This window comes from Convolutriloba macropyga, chromosome 6 (genome assembly GCF_964194025.1).
Source record: "Convolutriloba macropyga chromosome 6, txConMacr16.3, whole genome shotgun sequence".
Classification (NCBI taxonomy): domain Eukaryota; kingdom Metazoa; phylum Xenacoelomorpha; order Acoela; family Convolutidae; genus Convolutriloba; species Convolutriloba macropyga.
In genome coordinates this window covers 50747037-50772417 of record NC_134473.1, presented here as the reverse complement: position 1 = coordinate 50772417, position 25381 = coordinate 50747037, and the positions used below count along the sequence as shown (strand labels likewise).

Below are 25381 nucleotides of genomic sequence, written 5' to 3'. Positions count from 1 at the left end.
TTTACAATAATTGCTATGAACTTTGCTCAAGAGCAATTAATAATGAAAATTAAAGCACTCTTGAGATTGAACAATCGTGAAGAAATGCATCGACTAAAACAAGTTGCCGAAAATAAGATCGAGCATCAATAAAATGAGAAAAAAAAATCACAAAATTATGCCGTTTGATCAATTAACTGTATTCACTTCTTCGTAAATTAATTTAACAATTTTTGGAGAGCAAAAACTTTTGATAAGGGAGACGTAAAAACGTAGAGGTGGAGCGTGTGTTGAATTGTGGGTGTCAAGAATGATGAGCATGCATGATTAGGGCTGTTATGAGACGGGGAGTAAGGGGTGGAGTGAGGAGAGGTTAAGACTAAAACCGAAAGCCCAAAAACAACATTAGAAAAATTGGTAGTACAAAAAATTTCTTAAGAGAGACCAACACGATTTCAATTGCTACAAACTTTTTTGTGAAATATTGTGAAATGATTTTTTTTTAAAAAAAGCGAACATGAAAATACAAACCGTCCAAATAATGGATAAAGCTGTTAAATGTTTCTATATGATAACACTCCAACCTGGATCTTCTGAATTGAAAGAGACGAAATAGATATGTAAACAAAAAAAATGATAATACTATACAATAAACGAGAAAGCTTTCCTTGAAAATCGAAGCAAAAGCCTTTTTAACTGGAAAAATTACAAAAAGTCAATCAAAATACTATAAATCTTGTTGCTACTCACGCTGCCATGGGCTGCCGTTGTTGCTGTTGCATCTGCTGCGGTGGAAAGTCGGCTAAAATCAACATCCTCAACTTCAAAATTTGTACAAGAAAACGGTTTTGCTGCAATTATTTTGTTTTGGGTAGCTAAGGGTTCTTTGATAGTTGTCCCTCTACAATTTGCACCCCACCATTTGTAGCAAAGATGCAATTTGTAGATTTTTTATATTAAAAACTATCAAGTTTTAAAACTTAAGATAACCTACAGATTGCCGGAAATAGCCGGCATTGACCCCTCTTGACACCCTTCAGGATTGAAACAGAAAAAAAAATCAAAGCTGAAAAACGACAGCATTTTGCCTAATTGTCAAAAAATATTTTTTTTATTTCGGGTTCCAAACTGAAGGTTGTTAAGCTTAATATTAATGCCAGCAAGCTCTCATAGACTGATGATTTTATGTACTGTGACCTAATGATCGGGCTTTATCGGTTGATCACGCTTCTTTTGATTTTTTGACATATTGACGTTGAATGCATTCACTATTTTCCATAAATTCTGTTTAAATGAATTCAAAAGCCATTCAGCTGAAATTACCGTGAAATGACCATGATCAATTAACAAAAAAGTGATCGAAAGGTAAAAACGATTTTTTTCAAAAAAAAAAGGAGAGCGCCTAAATAATACCAATTGAGAGCTGACTGTGGCTATTTAAAAGGCCACCAAATTAGCAACAGCATTTTTTAATTTGAAATTGAAATAATGATGTTTTCCGTTTGTGCCCCCACTACGGGCGCTTGGAACTTCCCTTTACACCAGGAATATCTTCTTCCTCAAACCAAACTTGAGGGGCTATAAATTTTATGACCACCTAGCTAAGTGATCACTAAGCTAACAGATTCAATTTTCAAAAAGCAGTCTTCACAGCTTTTACTGCAAATTTTACAAATTTTAAGCAAAGAAATTGTAATTGGTGATTTTTTATCTGATGAAAAAGTATGTGGTGTAAGAGAATAGGGAATTTAGCAATGGCCTTTCGTAAGAAAAGCGATGGATAGCGTTGAAATATTTTTTTGTACTGCATTAGCGGCAAAAAAGATTCGCCGCATTCCCATTATATCTTAGAATAAATTTTTTAGTGGATTGTCTAAAGAGAACTTTTCAATTTTTGAAACTAAAGAGATTTGACATTCTGAAGGCAGGTGTATCCGAGCACAGACTAAAACGAACGTGTCAAGCACAACTATTTCAAAAACAAATAAACATTCTTCAAGGACAGTTCATTTTTGAATCACAGCATTCGACACTTTATAATCGAATCACATCTTAGCTCCGTTTTCTTTCACTAAATAGAAGAGTCGACGGAAAATTTTGCTTTAAGTTTTGCCAGAAAATAAAAGAAATACAAGTTTAGATTAAAGATTGCCAGATTACGGTGAAAAGAATTAAACTGAGTCCCACATGAAACTGTTTAACTTAATCATTGAACTATTAAAATCATAATGCAACTACTAGCTATAGTGCAGGCATGTTCAATTTTATTATAGCTTGCCCAAGAAAAGAATTGGATTTTTTGGTTTTGTACGAAATAAGCGAAATAACGTTAAAAAATGTTTTTTCAAGCTATTCAAGGAGTTGTCCAACTGGAACCAAAATTGATGGTCAAGCTCCCCATCGTTAAAAGAGCTTAAATCATGGAGAATTTAAAGTATAGCTTGCCCAGGAAAATTGAGTTTCTCTTTGATTTTGTATGAAAGAAGCAAAGTAACGTTTAAAAATAAATATTTTGTCAGGCTAGTCAAGGAGTTGCCCAAAATTGATGGGTAAGGTGCATAGAGTCTAAATTATCAAGAAATTTAGTAGAAATTGTCTAGAAAACGGCCTGATTGTTATTTAGTTTGGTACGAAATAAGCGAAATAACGGTTTTTTTGAAGCTAGTCGTTGATAGGGTTTTATTACGTTGTGAGTCTATATGTGTCGATTATACAATGTGTTTCAAAAAGTTTGTTTATTTAATCGGATTTTAGCGGTTTTAGCAGAACAATTCCACTAGTTATCCGAAGACAAACTAAAGCAAACGTGTCAAATGCACCTACTTCAAATTCGCATCAGAAACATTTCTGAAGGAGAGTTAATTTTCGAATCAAAGCAACTGACAGCCTATATTCGAATAACATCCTATCTCCGTTTCTCAATTATTACGACAATCGACTCAAAAGATATAGAATTTCAGTTGCTCTTAACTTAGAAACAAGTTTGCCAGATTACGTGACCAGTATTAAATTGAGTCCGTCATGAAACTGTTTAACTTAATCATTGACTTATTTATTTCATAATGCAAATACTTTCTAGAGGGGAGTCATGCTGAAGCTTAGCAAGTTTCACGTGGAATTCAGTTTCGAGCAAATTAGAGAGCTGTAGGCAAAGAGACTGACAGAGATCTATGAGATTTTTTTTAGAAAGGTACTGTTTTCGGAGATTTCGTATATGATTAAAATGTATGTGGCGTAAAATAACTGTGAATTATGCAATGAAATTTTTCAAGAAAAAGAGTGGATAGCATTGAACTAGATTTTTGTACCGCATTTTTTTTTGTTCTTAGCGTTGCGTTGACACCTCCACTCAGAAAACTTTCAGTAACTTTTTGTTGCTCAAATGCACTCAAAATGCAATCAACATGCGCCAAACTGCCAGAAAGAGAGCAAATGGTGTTTACGCAAAAATAATGCCGACTGACGTCATTAGAGGTCATTATAGACTGCACTATTTAGATTTACAGCAATAACATATCAAGCAGTTGCAAGTACCGCTGACTTAAAACCCGGGGAAGAATCACTGGGGGGAGGAGGGGTCGAGCGCGATGGAATACTGTTGGAATGAAGCGCAGGGCGTTTGAAACACGGGGGGAGGGATGAAGTGGAAGGTGAAGCGGGGGGATGGGGCAAACACAAAGAACTCCTCTTCACACGATGAGTTCATGTCTCCTTAAATAGCTTCGTTGAATCACTTAGAAATATATTACCAAGCAGTAAGGCTCTAGGAGAACTTATTGCCCCCTGTCGTTACTTGGTTATCCCGTTTTTGAGAATGACTCGTCGAAAAGTCAATAGACTCAAACAAAAAATCAGTCAAACGCAAAATTTCGTAAAAAAAAGTCGCAGTACTAAAATATTTGATTCAAACTTTGTTTGAGAGCTGTGGAAGATATAACGTGTTTTCCCGTATATCTTTATACATTGCCTGGATTACATGAAGGCATCCTTAAGCATTTACCTAATGTTAATGGAGCTAAGTTAACCTCCCCGAGTTGAGGTGGCCGAAATATGATTCGACAATTTTTTGTCTAGGCGGTACCCCCTCCCAGACGATTAATACACGATCTGGACCAAACTTTTTGTTCGAACTATCTCAACTCATGATCTGGCATCAACGAATCATAGTCGCAAAAAGTCTGATGTATACACCCTAATTCGAATCATAATCGAACTCAACCGAATCATAGTCCCAAAAAATCTTCCTAAATCGCCCTAATTCGGTTCAAAAAATCGAGAAAAATCGAATCGTACTATGATTAATTCCCTCTCATAGTCGCAAAATTTCAAAACATAACCGACTAACGTCGGGCGAATTGCTCTCAAACGACCGGCGAGCGGTTGGCTTCGTCAGTAGCTAGCCGCGGGGTTGCACCGGGGGGCTTATGGGGGGCAACACTGGGTTGGGGGGCAACAGCGCGGTGGGGGGCAATAGTGGGGTGGGGGGTCAACAGGGGGGGGGGGAGGTGTCTCAACCTCTAAGATCCGCCCTTCACACTAAGTATAAGTATAAGTCTCCAAAACAGTTTGAGCTGAAACAGAGCTGGAAGGCTCTAAGAGCACTTAATGCCCGCTGGGCGCTACCTGTTTATCCCGTTTTTGAGGACGAAAAGTCAAAAGCGTCAGACGAAAAATTGGTCAAGCGAAAAATCGCATAAAAAAAAAGACCACAGGACTAATATAATTGCTACAAACTTCGTTTGAGAGCAATTAAAAATGGGCTTTGTATCTTCGTATATGTATAATAAATTACCATTGTACTTAATTGTGTGACACCCGTCTAGCACCTTTGAAGTTCTAATTAAAAAAAAATACAGTAAAAGCAGTTGGCCGACGTAAGCGTTTACAATAGAGTCTTACGTGAAGTCTGTCTTTATTAGACACTTGCTATTACATTGTCTCTATCGCAGTCAATGGCTCATAGAAATGTAATATAAGAAATGCAATATAAAAATGTAATATCAACAATTAAATATTAGACTTACTAATAAACACTAATTACGACAAAACTCAAAAAGGGGCTCTAAGTGTTTATACCCTTTCTGTTATTGCATTTTAATTTGTAATGTTGTCTCTCTTTAATTTCAGGTTGTTTTAATGTGCAGTTACTGTTTTTTGGAACAAATTGGAAGAGAAAGAGCGATATTAGTCAAGAGAAGTAAATTTCTTGAACGCAAAAATGTTGAACAAAATGTGAAATTAGGTAAAACAAAACAATTTTCATTTGACGATGCAAAAAACACAGCGGGAAAACTCCAATACCAATTCGATATGACCTCATCTAACCTCTCACAAAAAAAACAAATTTTAACAATGATAATTTTTGTAAATCAAAATGAAAAGAAAAAAACTTGTGAGAATCAAATTCAGATAAACTCTTCTCGAGATTTAATTATCAGCAGCGATTCTGAAACAGCTGTAAATTCTGATTCTGAAACAAATATTAGTAGCATTCATGTAGAAATGAAATAGAAGTAAAATTTCTTCAATACAAAAAAGCACTCAAAGGTAAAAATTTGTTCAACAATTAAGTTTGCATTCCAACTTTGAAGCACACTGAAAACCTTCAAGCAACTGAACTGTTCGCTTTTCTGCCCCTTTGTTGCTCCAGCGTGATTAAAATCATTATTCTAATTGTGACATCTTATTGAGAAAAAGCGCCGAAAAAAATGAACAGGTCTTTAAAACAGTGGTGGGCACGTCCTGTAGTAAAAAGCAAACCATTGAACGGAAATTTTGAAAAAATTTACCTGGTTTCTCAGTGTTTCTAACACAATTTTTTTATCACAAACCAAAAAATGCAAATTAGAGATATCAAAAACACAGCAAAAATCTGCTCTGTTTTCTAGAAACTGTACGATGAAAACAGAAAACATGGTGTAGTTAAAAAACACTAAAGACAAGCTCGAGATTAAAATTTTTTGACCTACTGCAGAAAAGGATTATTTTTTTAAAGTGAAAACAAGTACCCAAATTTAATCATATATCTTTAAATTCTTTGACGATAACGTATTCAAAACTAACCATTTATAACCTAAATGTTATTTCAAAAAGTACTAAATCTAAGCCAAGCAGTAGCAGGGCGATTTATGTAACAGCCAGAAATTGAAAAAGACAGAAAATATGGATAAATTAAGGAAAAAAAACTTTTCAAAATAATGCTGAATATCTAGAAGTTAACATCGTCAAAAGTAATTTCGGTTCCTAAATCTATCAGTTACAACAATATACAATATTCAATGAAATTTATTTAGTGTCCTAGTTTGAAAAATCCGTTGAATTGAAAAAAATAAATTTTTGAAAATTTTTTACACTAATATGTTGAAAACAAATTTTTTCCTGCTAAAATCTCTTAAAATGAATTGATCTGAAGACTGTCAAAAACCATGTTGAGCATATATGCGAAAAACAGAACCATAATGTCAAGAATTCTCCAAAAGTAAAAAAAAATTGAACAAAATTACAAAAAAATTTTTTATGTTCTTGAAAACTTAACCCGTAAGCAGTTTTATGCCACCAAACTCTATGAGTATTAGATCTGACGCACAAACTCCGAAAAAACTTCTGCGACCGTAGATATTGACAAACTTGAAAAATAGCAAAAAAAAATAAAACTTAAACTGCAAATGTCAATATCCTTTTTTGTTTGTTTTAGCATTTCTTAGGCCTGAAAACAGATATAGGAAAATACAGCTTGAGACAATCCTGCATTCGGTTGAACTGCAAAGAGTTACAATGATTTAACAAAAAAATCAGAATCTCAAGGGCAGATTGCCGGAAATAGCTTTTTCTATAACTTAGGTTGAGTTTGAAAGAACAGAAAATCAAAAATCAAGGTTTCTACGAGTATCTGATGCGCGCTAATTTGATTGTATTTTTAAGTTAGAAACGCTCTTGTAATAAGAAATAAAAGATTTGGCATCAGTAGCAATGCGCGTTAGAGATGAAAAATAAGATTTATAAGAACAAAGTACGACTAGCAGTTGTCGAAAATTAGGCTTTATAGATTTATCCGATTCAAATTAATTTCTCGTCGCGTTCTTTGATACGGATTCTGATCATTTTGCACTGATTACTCTGCTGAGCAAGTGCTGCTTGCAGGCACTTTATTCTGAATGGGCCAGAGTCGAACTAGCCCAGAGAAAATAACACCGGCATTAGGAAAGAAACTTATTCTTAGAAGTAAAAAAAAAAAAACATAGCAGGACCAGCCCTGAAATACTTAATTGCTAAACTCTTGAACCATTGATAAAGCTCTTGACGTTTTAGCAATACAATCATTACTTAAACTCTTGAAGCGTCTACCCTGAAAGCCATTTAATTATTACCATTAACCCACGCATAGCCTTGAAAGGCGTTTTGTGGCCAATTAAGTTCAAAACTTTCAATAAAATTAAATTGCAAAATTTACAGAAAATTAGATTTCTTTATTTTGCAACATTATAATGCTCACAGCCAGTTTTGGTCTCTCAAATCTGTTCAAAAACCCACCTGCAACACCAAAATATTTTCAGTGACTGGTAAATATCAATAAAATGACAACAAATATTTAAAAACTTGAAAAACATAGCAGTTTTTAATAATGGTTGCTAAAATCTGTGATATTGAATTTCTTCAGAAACGTTTCATTGTCTCCAACTGTCCAGTTATCCAATTTTAAACATTAAAAAACTTCATTGGCTCCCAAATATCTATAAAGTAGAAACTAGAGGAAAATTTCGGAAAGTGTGAAAATCAAAGAAATACGAAAATTTGTGATTTTAAACCTTTGAAAACTATTTCATTATCTCTAGCAATTATGCGTTGACATACTGTGAAACCCTATAGAACGTTACCAGCCGCTGAGGCAACTAAAACTGGAAAACATTGAAAAATCCACAACAAAATTGCTAAAAGATGTGATAATATCATGGTGAAAACAATTTCATTGCCACCAAAACCTATGAAGTAACATAACCGATTAACGTCAGGCAAATTGCTCTCAAACAACCGGAGAGCGGTTGGCTTCGCCAGTAGCTAGCCACGGTTTAGTGAGGCTAGCTTTAGATTAATTGGAGGGTCTTGAGGTGATGATAATAGATGATGACATCACTCCTCATAACAGCAGCTGAAGTGCGGCATCAACAAATTATTTCAGGAAAGAGAAAAAGACATAGAGTGTGCGAGATAAAACTTGAACGAGAAAGAGAAGGAAAGAAACTCCAAGCAACAGAGAGACAGAGAAAACTAGGAAAGTTTTTCATGATGGGATTCGACTCTGCAAAGTGCAGAATTCAAAAGAAAAGTTTTCTCATTTCGCAGTGAAAAAGTTATTCAGCGCCAAAATTAATCTCTGAAAGTCTGTCATGTAACCCATCTGCAAGTATTCATTGCTAAATTCAGAAAAAGACAAAATTAATCCGAAATTTCAGAAAACAATAGCAATTTTAACAAAATTTTGCAAAATTTCTTTTTTATTAAAATTTTCAGAACAATTTCATTGTCTCAAGACAATATCCAGTACAAGTATCCCTATTTCAATACTTATATGGTTTCACTAGCTCCTAAAATCCACAAACTTGGAGCATGATAATCACTTTTTGAAAATTTGAAAAAAAAAATTCAATTTTATCAAAAAATTGCTGAAAATCAAGATGACCATTGATGACCATTTAATTAACTCTAAGAAAAATTCACCAACTTTTTATCAATACTCAGAGGAGGTTTTATTATAAAAACTGGTGCCGGAAAAAATAAAACAAAATTCAAAAATTATCAAAAAGACTTGAAAAATATGCAAACATTTATAAAAATTGCTTAATTTTGTGATATTAAAATATTAAAGAACAATACATTTCATCTAGAAAAAACGCTGTAACCTATTAATTTACCCTATGGGGGGTTCATTGGTTCTTGAAGCTCGAGAACCCCTCCAAATGACGAACAATTTCAAAAAACTTGAAAAAAATTGTAAAAAAATTGCAAAATTTTGTGATACTAAAATTTTGAAAAAATATATAAATTCCATTACATATAGAAACATTGTGAAAAACTATTTTCAAAACCTAAAGGAGGTTCTTTGGATCTTGAGGCTAGATAAACCTAAAAAATTACAAAAAATATTTAAATAACTTTTAAAAATTGTCATATTAAAAATTAAATTTGTCCTGACCAAAAAAAATATTGCAGTAACCTTTTACCAAACCCCTAAGGACGTTTTCTGGCCCCTTCGTCTGCAAAGACATGATTAATGAAAATAAATGGCAAATGTTGAAAGCATTCCACTACCACTAGAAACTATGCAGTAACCTATTATAAAAACCTGGAAGAGTTTACTTGACACCAAGGCCAAGGGCTGAAAAAATGTGAAAATTAGTATAAAAAAATTGAATGTTTTCAGCGAGCGGTTGTTCGTCAGCAGCCACGGGGGGTGCACCGGGGGGTTAATGGGGAGGGAGGGGTGATGGTTAAAAGTGTAGGGGTGGGCAACAATGGTGTGGGGGATGGGGGTAATAGTGGGGGGGGGTCAACATTGAAGGTGTGTTCCAACATCTATGAACCGCCCTTTACACCATAAGTTTAAGTCTCCAAAACAGTTTGAGCTGAAACAAAGCTTAAAGGCTCTAAGAGCCTTTAAGCCCTTATGCCCTTAAGTCCTTATGCCCTTAAGCCCTAATGCCCAATGGCTGTTACCTGTTTATCCCGTCTTTGAGGACGAAAAGTCAAAAGCGTCAGACGGAAAATCTTTCAATCGTAAAATTGCATCAAGACCAACAGGACTAAAATACTTGCTACAAAATTCGTTTCAGAGCAGTTAAACATATTATCAGACCCTAGAGGAGTTTTTTTTGCCCCGTGTTTTTGCTTGCACTTCCAAAACATATAGCTTAAAGGGGTCATAAAAGTAATTAAATCTTGGAAAAGACCTTTCTCGACTTTGAAAAACGTAAATTCAAGACTAACCGAACAAAAAAACTGAAAATTGATTTAAAATTTTGGAAAATTGCATCATTCTGTGCATGAAAACTCCTAGACAAACTTTTAACATTGAAGTAAAGCCTTCCCAGAAGCTGCACCTCTCTAACCAATGGAGGGACTACTAAAACCAGCTTTGGGTCTCCAATTGAAACTTAATGCCCACTGAGCCTTACTTTTTTATCTCGTTTTGAAAGATCAGAGTCATTAAAAAGTGTGTGAACATATCTAACAAAAAAAGACAGAGCCCGAAAGTAATTCAATTCTTTGATCGTAAACACGCAATAACAGACGGCTGAGAAGATGAGGGAAACTATAGAAAATTAGAAAAGATAGTGAACGCTTCAATTTGAGATTTAAAATTCCAAAAATTTCACCAAAATATAGGCCTTTGACTGTGGAGAAGATCTCGTTTGATAGCTGGGGGACATCAACCTCTGCATTTTACGAAATACAAAAAATCCTAAATTACACTCGGATTAATTTAAGCAAGAGTTTTAATTTCTGAATTGGCGCAAAACAAAACATACCCGGCAGATTGCTGGAAAATAGCCGCCGTTGATTCCAATAAGGATGATTGGGATTGAAAGAATAGAAGATATTGAAAAAAAAAGATTTTTGTTCGAAAACATTTTTTAAGTTCAATTTATTTTGATGGCATTTCGTAGTTATAACCGACTAACGTCAGGTGAATTGCTCTTAAACAACCGGCGAGTTGTTGGCTTCCCCAGTAGCTAGCCACGGTTTAGTGAGGCTAGCTTTAGATTAATTGGAGGGTCTTGAGGTGAGGATAATAGATGATGACATCACTCCACGTAACAGCAGCTGAAGTGCGGCATCAACAAAATTTTTCAGGAAAGAGAAAGAGACATAGAGTATGCGAGATAATTTTTAAACGAGAAAAAGAAGGAAAGAAGCTCCAAGTGACAGAGAGACAGAGAAAACTAGGACGGTTTTTCATGATGAGATTCGGCTCTGCAAAGTGAAGAAATCAAAAGAAAAGTTTTCTCATTTCGCATTGAAAAAAATATTCAGCGCCAAAATTAGCCTCTGAAAGTCTGTCATGTAACCCATCTGCAAGTATTCATTGCTAAACTCAGAAAAAGACAAAAATAATCCGAAATTTCAGAAAACAATAGCAATTTTAACAAAATTTTGCAAAATTTCTTTTTTATTAAAATTTTCAGAACAATTTCATTCTCTCAAGACAATATACAGTACAGTATCCCTATTTCAAAACTTATATGGTTTCACTGGCTCAGAAAATCCATAAACTTGGAGCATGATAATCATTTTTTGAAAATTTGAAAAAAAAATTAATTTTCTCAAAAAATTGTTGAAACTCAAGATGACCATTGATGACCATTTAATTAACTCTAAGAAAAATTCACCAACTTTTTATCGATACTCAGAGGAGGTTCTATTATAAAAACTGGTGCCGGAAAAAATAAAACAAAATTCAAAAATTTTCAAAAAGTCTTGAAAAATATGCAAACATTTATAAAACTTGCTTAATTTTGTGATATTAAAATCTTAAAGAACAATACATTTCATCTAGAAACAATGATGTAATCTATTATTATACCCTAGAGGATTTCCTTGGTTCTTGAGGCTGGAGAACCCTATCAAATGACGAACAATTTCAAAAACTTGAAAAAGATTGTAAAAAATGCATAATTATGTGATACTAAAATTTTGAAAAAATTTGTAAATTCCCTTATATCTAGAAACATTGTGAAAAACTATTTTCAAAAACTGAAGGAGTTTCTTTGGATCGTGAGGCTAGATAAACCTAAAAAATGACAAAAAATATTTTAAAGAACTTCAGAAAATTGCAAGTTTTATCAAAAATTGCTAAATTTGTCATATTAAAAAATTAAGTTTGTCCTGACCAAAAAAAATTTTTCAGTAACCTATTATCAAACCTTTATGGACGTTTTCTGGCCCCTTCGTCTGGAAAAACATGGTTAATGAAAATAAATGGCAAAAGTATTGAAAAAATGTGCTTGTTTTGTCAAAGAAATGCTAAAATTTGTGATGTAAAAATGTGAAAATTAGTATAAAAAAATTGAATGTTTTCAGCGAGCGGGGGCAATAGTGGGGTGTCAACACTGAGTTTGTCTTCAACCTCTATAAACCGCCCTTCACACCATAAGTTTAAGTCTCCAAAACATTTTGAGCTGAAACAGAGCTGAAAGGCTCTAAGAGCACTTAATGCACAATCGATGTTACCTGTTTATACCGTCATTGAGGACGAATAGTCAAAAGCGTCAGATGGAAAATCTTTCAAGCGAAAAATTGCATAAAGACCAACAGGACATATATAATTGCTACAAACTTCGTTTGAGAGCAGTTAAACATTTTATCAGAACCTAGAGGAGTTTTTTGTGCCCCGTGTTTTTGCTTGCAGTACCAAAACATATAGCTTAAAAGGGTCATAAAAGTAATTAAATCTTGCAAAAGATTTTTATCCACTTTGAGAAACGTGAATTCAAGACCAACCGAAGAAAAAACTTGAAAATTGATTTAAAATCTTCAAAAATTGCATCATTCTGTGCATAAAAACTCCTTGACAAACTTTTAACTTTGAAAAAAAGCCTTCCCAGACGCTGCACCTCTCTAACTAATGGAGGGACTACTAAAGCTAGCTTTGGGTCTCTAAATGAAACTTAATGCCCATTGGGCCTTACTTGTTCATCTCGTTTTGAAAGATCAGAGTCATTAAAAAGTATGTGAACATATCTAACAAAAAAAGACAGAGCCCGAAAGTAATTCAATTCTTTGATCGTAAACACGCAATAACAGACGGCTGAGAAGATGAGGGAAACTATAGAAAATTAGAAAAAATAGTGAACGCTTTAATTTGAGATTTAAAAATCCAAAAATTGCACCCAAATATAGGCCTTTGACTGTGGAGAAAATCTCGTTTGATAGCTGTGGGACATCAACCTCTGCATTTTACGAAATACAAAAAATCCTAAATCATACTCGGACTAATTTAAGCAAGAGTCTTACTTTCTGAATTGGCGCAAAACAAAACATACCCGGCAGATTGCTGGAAAATAGCCGCCGTTGATTCCAATAAGGATGATTGGGATTGAAAGAATAGAAGATATTGAAAAAAAAATTTATTCAAAAACATTTTTTCAGTTCGATTTATTTTGATGGCATTTCGTAGTTGAACATACCTCTGTTTCTTAGAGAGAGGCTACAGGGGCTACTATCAACATCAGTAAGCATTTGAGCAGGTAACCAAGACTTATAGGAACGACGTTCAAATAGCGGGCATCTAAAATTGGGCTTTATAGGTTTATCCCGTTTCTATTTCTGACTTCAATTTTTTATACTGTCTCTGTTCATTTTGAATTGCTTTGCTGAGCAACTGATGTTTAAATTCACTTTTAGCAGAATGAGAGAAGAGAGAAACTAGCCTGGAGAAGTCAAAAAGATTTCGAAAAAGCGGCAAAATGGTAAAGCGAAAAAAAGTTTGAGGAAGCAAAAAAAATAGGAACGCTATAATAGCCGGCTGAGAAGATGAGGGCGGCTATTAATCACTAAAAAATCAAGAAGTCAAGCGTGAAAAAATCATTGCTCTCTCTTCGAGTCGTAGAAAATTGGCCAGGAATAATAAACGGCTACAAAGATGATGACAACTGTTAAAAAAACATAGCCAGCAGATTGCCGGAAAATAGCCGCGATAGACGCTTGTGGCCTACCATGAATTGAAACAACTAAAGAAATAAGATTGGCAGATCGACCACCAGCTGTTAAATAGACCACTAGACTTTTTGTGTAAGATTCGGACTGTCGTAGGTAGTTGTGGAGTAGGGGGCAATGTGTGGGGTTGGGGGTGGGGTTATTTAGGGGAGGGGTTAGCTTAGTTAGTTTGGAGGGGCTTATGAAAAATTCTCGAAATGAAATGACCTTTTAACTTTGAATATTGCCCGCGGTTCTTGTTTACTATACATTACAACTAAGCAACTTTTGAAATCCCATCGTCGAATACAGAAGTCAACATTCTAAAGCAGAAGTCAATATTCGAATAAAAGTCGAATTTCAAGTCATGATTTCAGCTAGAAAAAAACCTATAGAATCTCAATACTCCTCTTCGAGTCGTAAAGACCTGTTGAATCTCAATAGTGCTCTTCGAGCCGCAAAAAGACACACACGTTTACAATAATTGTTTCTCTTCGAGAGCAATTAAGAAGCATTCAATCGGGTTATTTTTAGGATTACCTTTAACCAACTTCTCGGTTATAAAACTTTCCACAGCTTCATTTCTGGAAACACTTGCAAAGATCTTGAAAGTTTGTAGATGATGGTGATGCTTTAATATCAAGTACAAAAGCAAGATCTTGAAATGATTTGTCATGTTCGAACATGTTGCTTATAAAGGCTATCGTGTTTCGTTTCACTGGTGCAGAATTCAGATCGGAATACTTGCCTGGTATCTCACAAACTCCTCTACTGCTGGAGCTATCTGCGGACAAGAACAGAGCCCTTTTTGCACTTGGAGACCTGAAAAAAAGTTTTGAAGAAAACAATCTCACGTGTCCTTATTAAAGGCTCGAACACACCGACAAACATGCTCGATTTTGTCATTACTAGCGGCACCAAATTGGTGAGTAACGTTACTCACTTTTTAGGCCGCATTTCACTTTTCCTATCCTAATACACTGTACGTTTGAAACGGACTCACAAACTATTATGTTGAAAAGGCGGTTCCCGAAATTGGAAATTTCAACTCGAAGTTGAAAAGTGGAATCTACATTCAACCGCAAAATACTTTTTGCGGAAGAAAATTTCAGAAAAACATGTGCGGCAGTTTAATTGCAGTAAAATCCATCAATTTAGTGCTCTTAAAACATTAGTGAAATAATTAATATTTTGTGAAATGTTTTTTCCGTCGGTTGTTGCTATAATCACATTTGTTAGGAAGTAATTTCCATTTTAGTCTATTTAATTGACAATGCCATTTACTCAAATCCATTTAGCCAATGCAAACTTAACCAATGGTTTTTGATCTTTTCGTTCAATTATCCGATGTTCCGATGTGATAATTTCATATAAAGACTCACGGGCTGTTAAATCATATAGCCATTTATAATCCCATGTTAGTTTGCGATGTTTCATATCAAGTCCCCCGGGCCATTTAAAGATGTAGGCTAAATAGTTGTTCTGTTAGTTGTAATAAAAAGCTAAATTGAAGTGGTATTGGGTAAAATGGCATTCGGTAAACTGGTAGGTACACTTACAATTGTATAATGGCATCGGGTAAAATATAATGGGGTAAATTATCCTGACACCAAAGCTAATGTATTGATTTGGTAAATCAAACACGTTCTCAATCAAAAAAACTCAAAATACAACTCGTCAATACTTCAAAACCATAACCGACTGCCGTCGGGCGAACTGCTCTCTACCAATTGGCGAGCTGTTAGCTTAGTTCGTCATTAGCTGCAGTTTAGTTAGGCTAGCATTAGCTTATGTGAAGGATTATGTGGTGAGGTTGTGATGAGCGCAGCATGGGGTGAAGTAGGAGTGAGTGAAGAGAAGAGAGGGTCAAACTCTAGGAACTGCTCGTATCACTGTGAATTTAAGTTTCCTAAACAGTTTGTATAAATCGCATACTTGGAGGCCATTAAGCCGTAAAGGTCTAAGAGACCACAATTTTTGACCTTACTGACTCGTACCAACGAATTCAAAATCCGGCTTTCTCATGTATTTTGTATACATACGACAGAAAAATAGTTTCGATTCTGAAAAATTTTTAATTTTCTGAGACAAACAGCTATATTGTAAAAATAAATCAAGAGTTTGATCTTATTTTCAACTGCTCAATATTACAATTATTTTCAGGATTTAATTATTAGGAGGCTTAACTTCTAGGATGTATTTGCTCTAAAATTCAAACCTTTTTGCTAAAGATCGAGATTCGAAAAAAACTTGTTTAAGATAACTGCAAGATAACTGTGTGAGATTGATATTTAGCTGTATTTAAATGCCCTCCGAGTGCAAAAGTGGACAGAATCATACAGACAGTTGGTTAAGAAAAACATTGCATTAAAAAAGTCCACGAGACTAGTGTATTTGCTACAAATTTTGTTCAAGAGCAATTAACAACAACAGAAACAATAAAATTATTGAAAATAGTAATAAAAATAATAATGATAATAATAATAATAATAATAATAATAATAAAATAATAATAATAATAGTATAGTAATAATAGTAATAATAATAATAATAATAATAATAAAAATAATAAAAATAATAATAATATTAATAATAATAATAATAATAATAAAAATAATAATAATAATAATAATAATAATAATGATAATAATAATAATAATAATAATAATAAAAATAATAATAATAATAATAATAATAATAATAATAATAATAATAATAATAATAATAATAATAATAATAATAATAATAATAATAGTAATAATAATAATAATAAAAATAATAATAAACCTAACCGACTAACGTCGGGCGAATTGCTCTCAAAGGACCGGCGAGCGGTTGGCTTTGTCAGTACCTAGCCAATGTCTAGTGAGGTTAGCTTTAGCTTGATTGAAGAGGCCTGAGATTAGGTTAATAGACGATGACATCACGCCACATAATAGCCGCTGAAAGGCGGCATCAACAAAAGAATTAAGGGGAGAGAGAGAGAGAGATTAAACGTGAGCGAGAAGGAGAAGGAAAGAAAAGCCAGCCAACATAGAAAGAGAGCGAGAGAAAGCTAGGGATTTTTTTCATGATGAGATTCGACTCTACAACTTCAAGTTTTCTAAACTTGTTAGTATTTAAATCTTATAGAAAAAACTGAAAGTGCAAAATTCCACAGAAAAGTTTCCACATTTCGCAGTAAAGAAAATATTCGAAAGCGTTTTTTGTCTGAGGAGTTCTCTCATGCGCCCCATCTACAAGACTTAAAAAGCTTCGTTGGCCAGTAGTAATGATCGTTAAACTCAGAAAAGGACAAAAATATTCAAAAATTTTAAAAACAATTGCAAATTTTAACAAAATCTTGCTAAAATTTGTGACATTAATTCTTCAGAACACCATTCCATTGTCTCAAGAGACCATCTAGTATGCCTATTTCAAGCCTTAAACAGTTTCACTGACTCATAAAGATGCATACACTTGGAACATGATAATAGTTTTTCAAAAATTTTTCGAAAATTTCTAAAACTCGAGTCACTAAAATAATAATAACCATTCCATTAGCTCTAGAAATTAAGCAGCAATTTAGTATCAAACCTCGAAGGAGGCTTCTTGGCTCTTGAGGCTGGAAAAACGTTAAAAAATGACAAACAATTTAAAAAACATGAAGATTGCCAAAAATTCTTCAAAAAATGCTAAAACTCCTTAAATGTTAAAAACTTTAAACAACACCATTGCACCTAGAAACTATAAAATAACTTGCTTTCAAACTCTTAAGGAGGTTCCTTGGCTCTTGAGGCTAGATAAACCTATAAAATGACAAAAATTGTCAAAAAACATGAAAAATTGCAAATTTATAAAAAAAAATTGATAAAAATTGTGATATTAAAAAGTTGAAAACCATTCCATTACCACTAAAAACAAGGCAACTGCATATTATCAAACTCTTAAGTAGGTTTTCTGAATCATGAGGCTGAAAAATCTTAAATAATGACAATAAATGTTAAAATCATTTAAAAAATGCTTTTTTTAAAAAAAAATGCTAATATTCGTGGTGTTAAAATCTTTAAAAAAATTCCATTACGTCTAGAAGCTATACAGTAACCTATCATAAAATCCCAGAGGAGGCTGGATAAACCTAAAAAACCGACAAGAATTTTCAAAAACCTTGAAAAAATTGGCGAGTTTTTTCAAAAAATTTCGCGAAGTTGAAATGTTGAAACCATTCTATTACCACTAAAAACTGTGCAGTAACCCTTTTATCAAATCATAGAGTGGGTTCCTTGACATCTAGGGCTAATAAAACTCAAAAATTTGACAAAACTTTTACAAAAATGACAAAAATTTTCTAAAAGCTTGAAAAAAATTGTGAAAATTTGTTTAAATTTGCGTGTTTTTAACGAGCGGTTGTTCGTCAGTAGCCATGGGGGGGTGCTGATGGGGGTGGCAACAGTCGGTTGGGGGGGCAACAGCGCAGTGGGGGGGTGGGGGCAATAGTGAGGGGGGTCAACAGTTTTGGGGGGGTGTCTTCAACCTCTAGAACCGCTCTTCACACCATAATTATAAGTCTCCAAAACAGTTTGAGCTGAAACAGAGATGAAAGGCTCTAAGAGCACTTAATGCCCAATGGGCGCTACCTGTTTTTCCCGTTTTTGAGGACGAAAATTCGAAGTCAAAAGCGTCCGCCGAAAAATCGGTCAAGCGAAAAATCGCATAAAAAAAGACCGACAGGACTAATATAATTGCTACAAACTTCGTTTGAGAGCAATTAATAATAATAATAAGAATAATAAGAATAATAATAATAATAATAATAATAATAATAATAATAATAACAATAATAATAATAATAATAATAATAATAATAATAATAATAATAATAATAATAATAATAATAGTAATTAAAATAATAATAATAGTAATAACAATAATAAAACAAGAATAAAAATAATGATAAACTAACCTCGGGCGAATTGCTCTCAAACGACCGGTGAGCGGTTGAGTTGGTCACTAGCTAGCCACGGTTTAGTGAAGCTAGCTTTAGATAAACTGAAGGGCGTAAACTTAGCGCAGGAAAAATTCAAGTGGCGTTATGTGAGCGTAGGATAAATTAAAGTGGCGTAAGTTGAGCGGGCGAGCGGTTGAGTTGGTCACTAGCTAGCCATGTTTTAGTGAAGCTAGCTTTAGATAAACTGAAGGGCGGTAAAGTGAGCGCAGGATAAATTAATGGGGCGTAAGGTGAGCGCGGAGCGCATACTTGAAAGAAGAGTGGGCTGAACGGCGCAAAGAGAATTTTATGTAAACTGGGTGCTACCTCTTTATCTCGTTTCTGAAGACGAAAGTCAAATGGCTCTGACAAAAAATCGGCCCCGCGAGAAAAAGGAAAAAAATAGACAAACAGGATTAATATATTTGCTGCAAATTGCTCTTGAGATCAGTAAACAGTGATTTCCTAAAAATTGCCTCTTAAGCCATTTATGATTAGAACAGTTCTACAATTACTCATTGTTAATGAGGATCAGAGATAACGTCAATACGCCACATAACAGAAGCTGAAGTCCGGCATAAAAAAGAGAGAGATAGAGTGAGAAACCCCAACCAACAGTGGGAGAAAAAGAGATAGGAATATTTTCCATGAAGGGATTTCACTCTGCAATTGTTCCAGATTCTTCTATTTTCTTTTAGTTTTCTAGCCTTATTACTAAATAAATCACATAGGAAAAAACTGAAAAGGGCGAAGTTGAGAACAAAAGTTTTCAACTTCACAGTAAAAAAGCTCAAAACCATTTTTTGTCTTGAAAACTGTGTCAAGTAAACCAACTCCAGGACTTAAAAAAATTTCGTTGGCAATTAGTCGTTAAACTAAAAGAAGGACAAAAAAAATGAAAATCTTTCGAGACAATTGCAAATTCTAGAGAAATCTTGCTAATATTCAAGATAATCACATCTTAAAAACCATTTCATTGGTTCAAGAGACTATCCAGTATCTTTGTTTTAAGCCTGAAATAGTTTCACTGGCTCATAAAGATCAATACTCTTGGAAAAGGATAAAAAATTTCCGAAAATTTCAAAAAAAACTTATTTATCCAAATCTACTAAATTTGGAGTCATAAAATTTTGCATATCACCATTCTCTTATCTCTGGAAATTTTGCGGCTGCTTTTTATCAAAACTTAGAGGACGTGCCAGGGCCCAGTTGTGCCGAAAAAATTCCAAAACACGAAAAAACTGCTAATACCTTAAAAAGCTGCTTAAATTCGTGACATTCAAATCTTGAAAAACATTCCATTACATCTATAAACCATGCAGTAACATATTATTGAACCCTAGAAGAAGTTCCGTGGCTCTTATGGCTAGAAAAACACTAAAAGACATAAAATGAGAAGAAAAACTAGAAAAAATTGGAAGTTTTAGAAAAATTGATTAAATTTGTGATAATAAAAGTTGAAAATTAACCATGACCAACAAAAAAATTCCAGTAACTTATTATCAAATCCTAATGTAGATTTTTTGAACCTGGGGGCCCAAAAAACTAAAGAAGAATTAATGTCAAAAAATTGAAAAAAATTGCAAAACTTGTCAAGAAAAAGTTAAAAATTCGTGAAGTTAAAATCTTGCAAGACATTCCATCGCAAAACTTGTCAAAAAAAGTTAAAAGTTCGTGAAGTTAAAATCTTGCAAGACATTCCTTTACATCTAGAAATTATACAATAAACTTTTTTCAAACCCCAGAGAACTTTCTTACGTTTTTTAAACTAAAAAACCTAAAAATACGACAAAAAGTTTGAAAAGTTTGAGGAAAATTGTGCAGAATAGTATAAAATTGCGTGTTTTTAGCGAGCAGTTGTTCATCAGTAGCTAGAAACGGAAGAGGTGGGTCACCGAGGGCTGATGAAGGAGGGAGAGGGGGGTTGGGTGGACAACAGTAGGTTGGTGGGGGTAACAGCACGCGGGGGTTGGGGGCAATAGTGGAGGGGGGGGGGGGGTTGTCAACAGTGGAGGGGTCTTCAAACTCTAAGAACCGCACTTCAAAGCATAAAAAAGTCTCCAAAACTGTTTAGGCTGAAACATAGCTGAATGGTTGGAAGAGCACTTAATGCCCGCTGGGCGCTACCTGTTTATCCCGTTTTTGAGGAGCAAAAGTTAAAAGCGTCAGTTAAAAAATCGGTCAAGCGAAAAGTCGAAATATTAAAAAAACAGCGGGAGGTTTAGTATAATTGCTACAAACTTCGTTTGAGAGCATTTAGTAATAAAATAATAATAATAATAATAATAATAATAATAATAATAATAATAATAATAATAATAATAATAATAATAATAATAATAATAATAATAATAATGATAATAATAATAATAATAATAATAATAATAATAATTTATTATAATAATAATAATAATAATACCAATAGAATAACAATAATAATAGTAATAGTAAAAAATATTCATAATAATAAAAATATTATGAATATTAATAATAATTATAATTATAATAAAAAATAATAATAATAATAATAATAATAATAATAGTAATAATAATAGTAATAATAAAGGGAATTAAAATAATAATAATGAAAATAACCAACTAACGTCGGGAAAACTGCTCTCAAACAACCTTCGAGTGGTTGGCTTCGTCTGTAGCTAGCCACAGTTTATTGAGGCTAGCTTTAGCTTCATTCGAATCCGCAATATTTATTTTACTAGACCTTTTAGTAAATAAATTAAAAAATGATATTATAAAAAATTGCAAAAATTACAAAATTAAAAATAAATCTAAAAGTAAAAAAAATTAATGAAACTGCAAGACTTGAAACGATGGATTGGCCGGTAATGATCGTTAAACTCGGAAGAGGTCAGAAGTTTTGAAAAATTTTGAAAACAATGCAAATTTTAACAAAATCTTGCTAGAATTCAAAATATTAAAATCTTTAAAACAAATTCATTGTTTCAAGAGACTAATCAGGATAGAGATTTCAACCTTTAAATAGTTTCAATTGCTCAGGGAGATCCATAAACATGGAATATGATAATAAGTTTCAAAAAATTTGAAAAAAAATTAAATTCTATCACAAAAATGCTGAAACTGGAATCATTGAAATATAAATAACCATTCCCTTAACACCGGAAACTACGCAACTGCTTATTCTCAAACCTTAGAGGAGGTCCCAGGGCCCAGTTGTCCCGGAAAAAATTCCAAAACACGAAAAAACTGCTAATACCTTAAAAAGCTGCTTAAATTCGTGACATTCAAATCTTGAAAAACATTCCATTACATCTATAAACCATGCAGTAACATATTATTGAACCCTAGAAGAAGTTCCGTGGCTCTTATGGCTAGAAAAACACTAAAAGACATAAAATGAGAAGAAAAACTAGAAAAAATTGGAAGTTTTAGAAAAATTGATTAAATTTGTGATAATAAAAGTTGAAAATTAACCATGACCAACAAAAAAATTCCAGTAACTTATTATCAAATCCTAATGTAGATTTTTTGAACCTGGGGGCCCAAAAAACTAAAGAAGAATTAATGTCAAAAAATTGAAAAAAATTGCAAAACTTGTCAAGAAAAAGTTAAAAATTCGTGAAGTTAAAATCTTGCAAGACATTCCATCGCAAAACTTGTCAAAAAAAGTTAAAAGTTCGTGAAGTTAAAATCTTGCAAGACATTCCTTTACATCTAGAAATTATACAATAAACTTTTTTCAAACCCCAGAGAACTTTCTTACGTTTTTTAAACTAAAAAACCTAAAAATACGACAAAAAGTTTGAAAAGTTTGAGGAAAATTGTGCAGAATAGTATAAAATTGCGTGTTTTTAGCGAGCAGTTGTTCATCAGTAGCTAGAAACGGAAGAGGTGGGTCACCGAGGGCTGATGAAGGAGGGAGAGGGGGGTTGGGTGGACAACAGTAGGTTGGTGGGGGTAACAGCACGCGGGGGTTGGGGGCAATAGTGGAGGGGGGGGGGGGGGGGGGTTGTCAACAGTGGAGGGGTCTTCAAACTCTAAGAACCGCACTTCAAAGCATAAAAAAGTCTCCAAAACTGTTTAGGCTGAAACATAGCTGAATGGTTGGAAGAGCACTTAATGCCCGCTGGGCGCTACCTGTTTATCCCGTTTTTGAGGAGCAAAAGTTAAAAGCGTCAGTTAAAAAATCGGTCAAGCGAAAAGTCGAAATATTAAAAAAACAGCGGGAGGTTTAGTATAATTGCTACAAACTTCGTTTGAGAGCATTTAGTAATAAAATAATAATAATAATAATAATAATAATAATAATAATAATAATAATAATAATAATAATAATAATAATAATAATAATAATAATAATAATAATGATAATAATAATAATAATAATAATAATAATAATAATTTATTATAATAATAATAATAATAATACCAATAGAATAACAATAATAATAGTAATAGTAAAAAATATTCATAATAATAAAAATATTATGAATATTAATAATAATTATAATTATAATAAAAAATAATAATAATAATAATAATAATAATAATAGTAATAATAATAGTAATAATAAAGGGAATTAAAATAATAATAATGAAAATAACCAACTAACGTCGGGAAAACTGCTCTCAAACAACCTTCGAGTGGTTGGCTTCGTCTGTAGCTAGCCACAGTTTATTGAGGCTAGCTTTAGCTTCATTCGAATCCGCAATATTTATTTTACTAGACCTTTTAGTAAATAAATTAAAAAATGATATTATAAAAAATTGCAAAAATTACAAAATTAAAAATAAATCTAAAAGTAAAAAAAATTAATGAAACTGCAAGACTTGAAACGATGGATTGGCCGGTAATGATCGTTAAACTCGGAAGAGGTCAGAAGTTTTGAAAAATTTTGAAAACAATGCAAATTTTAACAAAATCTTGCTAGAATTCAAAATATTAAAATCTTTAAAACAAATTCATTGTTTCAAGAGACTAATCAGGATAGAGATTTCAACCTTTAAATAGTTTCAATTGCTCAGGGAGATCCATAAACATGGAATATGATAATAAGTTTCAAAAAATTTGAAAAAAAATTAAATTCTATCACAAAAATGCTGAAACTGGAATCATTGAAATATAAATAACCATTCCCTTAACACCGGAAACTACGCAACTGCTTATTCTCAAACCTTAGAGGAGGTCCCAGGGCCCAGTTGTCCCGGAAAAAATTCCAAAACAAGAAAAAAATGCTAACCTTTTAAAAAACTGCTTAAATTCGTGACATTAAAATCTTGAAAAGCATTCCATTACATCTATGAACTATGCAGTAACTTATTTTCAAAACCTAGAGAAAGTTATGTGGCTCTTGAGGCTGGAGAAACCTAAAAACCGACAAAAACTTCCAAAAATCTTGAAAAAATGCAAGTCTTTTTGTTTTAAAAAAACATCGCTACAATATGACACATTAAAATAATTTTTTGAAAGCCATTCCATGGCAAATAAAATTCCTTCATTAACTTATTATCAAAACCCTACCAATGTTTTCTGGGCCCTGCGTCCGAAAGGACATGAATAATGAGAAAAAATGACTAAATAATTGAAAAAATTGCATATTTTGTCAAAAACTGCTGAAATTCTTGATGTCAAAAATTGAAGGCATACCACTACCACTACGAACTATGCAGTAACCTATTATGAAACCCAAGAGGAAGCTCCTTGATACCTAGCACTGAAGCAACTCAAAAAGTGACTAGAATTTTCAAAAAGCTTGATAAAATATGAGAATTAGTAAAAAAAAATTGCAACGTAGCCACGGGGGGGGGGGGGGGTACATCGAGGGCTGATGGGGAGGGAGGTGGTTGGAGAGGGTTGTGGGCAACAGTGAAGGGGAAACAGCTTGGCGGGGGTATCGGGGTAATAGTGGGGTGGTTAAAGAGTAGGGGTGTTTTCAAACTCTAAGAACTGCCCTTCACATCATAAGTATAAGTCTCCAAAACAATTTTAGCTAAAACAGAGCTGAAAAGCTCTTAGAGCACTTAATGCACGCAGGGCGCTAACTGTTTATTCCGTTTAAAAGCGTCAGACGAAAAATTGATCAAGCGAAAAATTGCATTAAAAGAGACATACAGCGCTAATATAATTGCTGCAAACTTCGTTTGGGAGCAATTAGTAATAATAATAATAATAATAATAGTAATAATAATAATAATAATAATAAAAATAGTAATAATAATAGTAAATATAACAGTATTAATAATACTAAAAACAATAATAATAATAATAATAATAATAATAATAATAATAATAATAATAATAATAATAATAATAAAAATAATAATAATAATAATAATAATAATAATAATAATAGTAACAATAATAATAATAATAATAATAATAATAATAATAATAATAATAATAACATAACCGACTAACGTCGGGCGAATTGCTCTCAAACGACCGGCGAGCGGTTGGCTTCGTCAGTAGATAGCCACGGTTTATTGAACGTAGCGCTAGTTTGATTCGACTCTTCAACTTTTAGTTTTCTAGCTTTGTTAGTAAACAAATCAAATAAAAAACTGATATTTAAAAAAATTGCAAAATATTGCAAAATTTAAAAGAAAAGCTTCCATGTTTTTCAGTGCAAATGTTAAAAACTATTTTTTATCTCCCGAGTTACGTCAAGTAACCCATCTGCAAGACTTGAAAAACTTTGTTGGCCAGTAATGATAGTTAAACTCAGAAAAGGACAAAAACATTTAACAATTGCAAATTTTAACAAAATCTTG

General features: G+C 33.1%; 1 protein-coding gene across 1 annotated transcript in view; it reads right to left on the bottom strand.

Annotated features, from left to right (window-relative positions):
* Positions 1-25381, bottom strand: part of LOC142341338 (uncharacterized) — a 165901-nt gene that overhangs the window by 56205 nt on the left and 84315 nt on the right. Inside the window, exons 9-10 of the mRNA XM_075392265.1 lie at positions 14417-14490; positions 730-781 (exon numbers count right to left, since the gene is read on the bottom strand). Of these exons, the coding sequence (XP_075248380.1) occupies positions 730-781; positions 14417-14490 (126 nt within the window). The remainder of the gene's footprint in view (positions 1-729; positions 782-14416; positions 14491-25381) is intronic.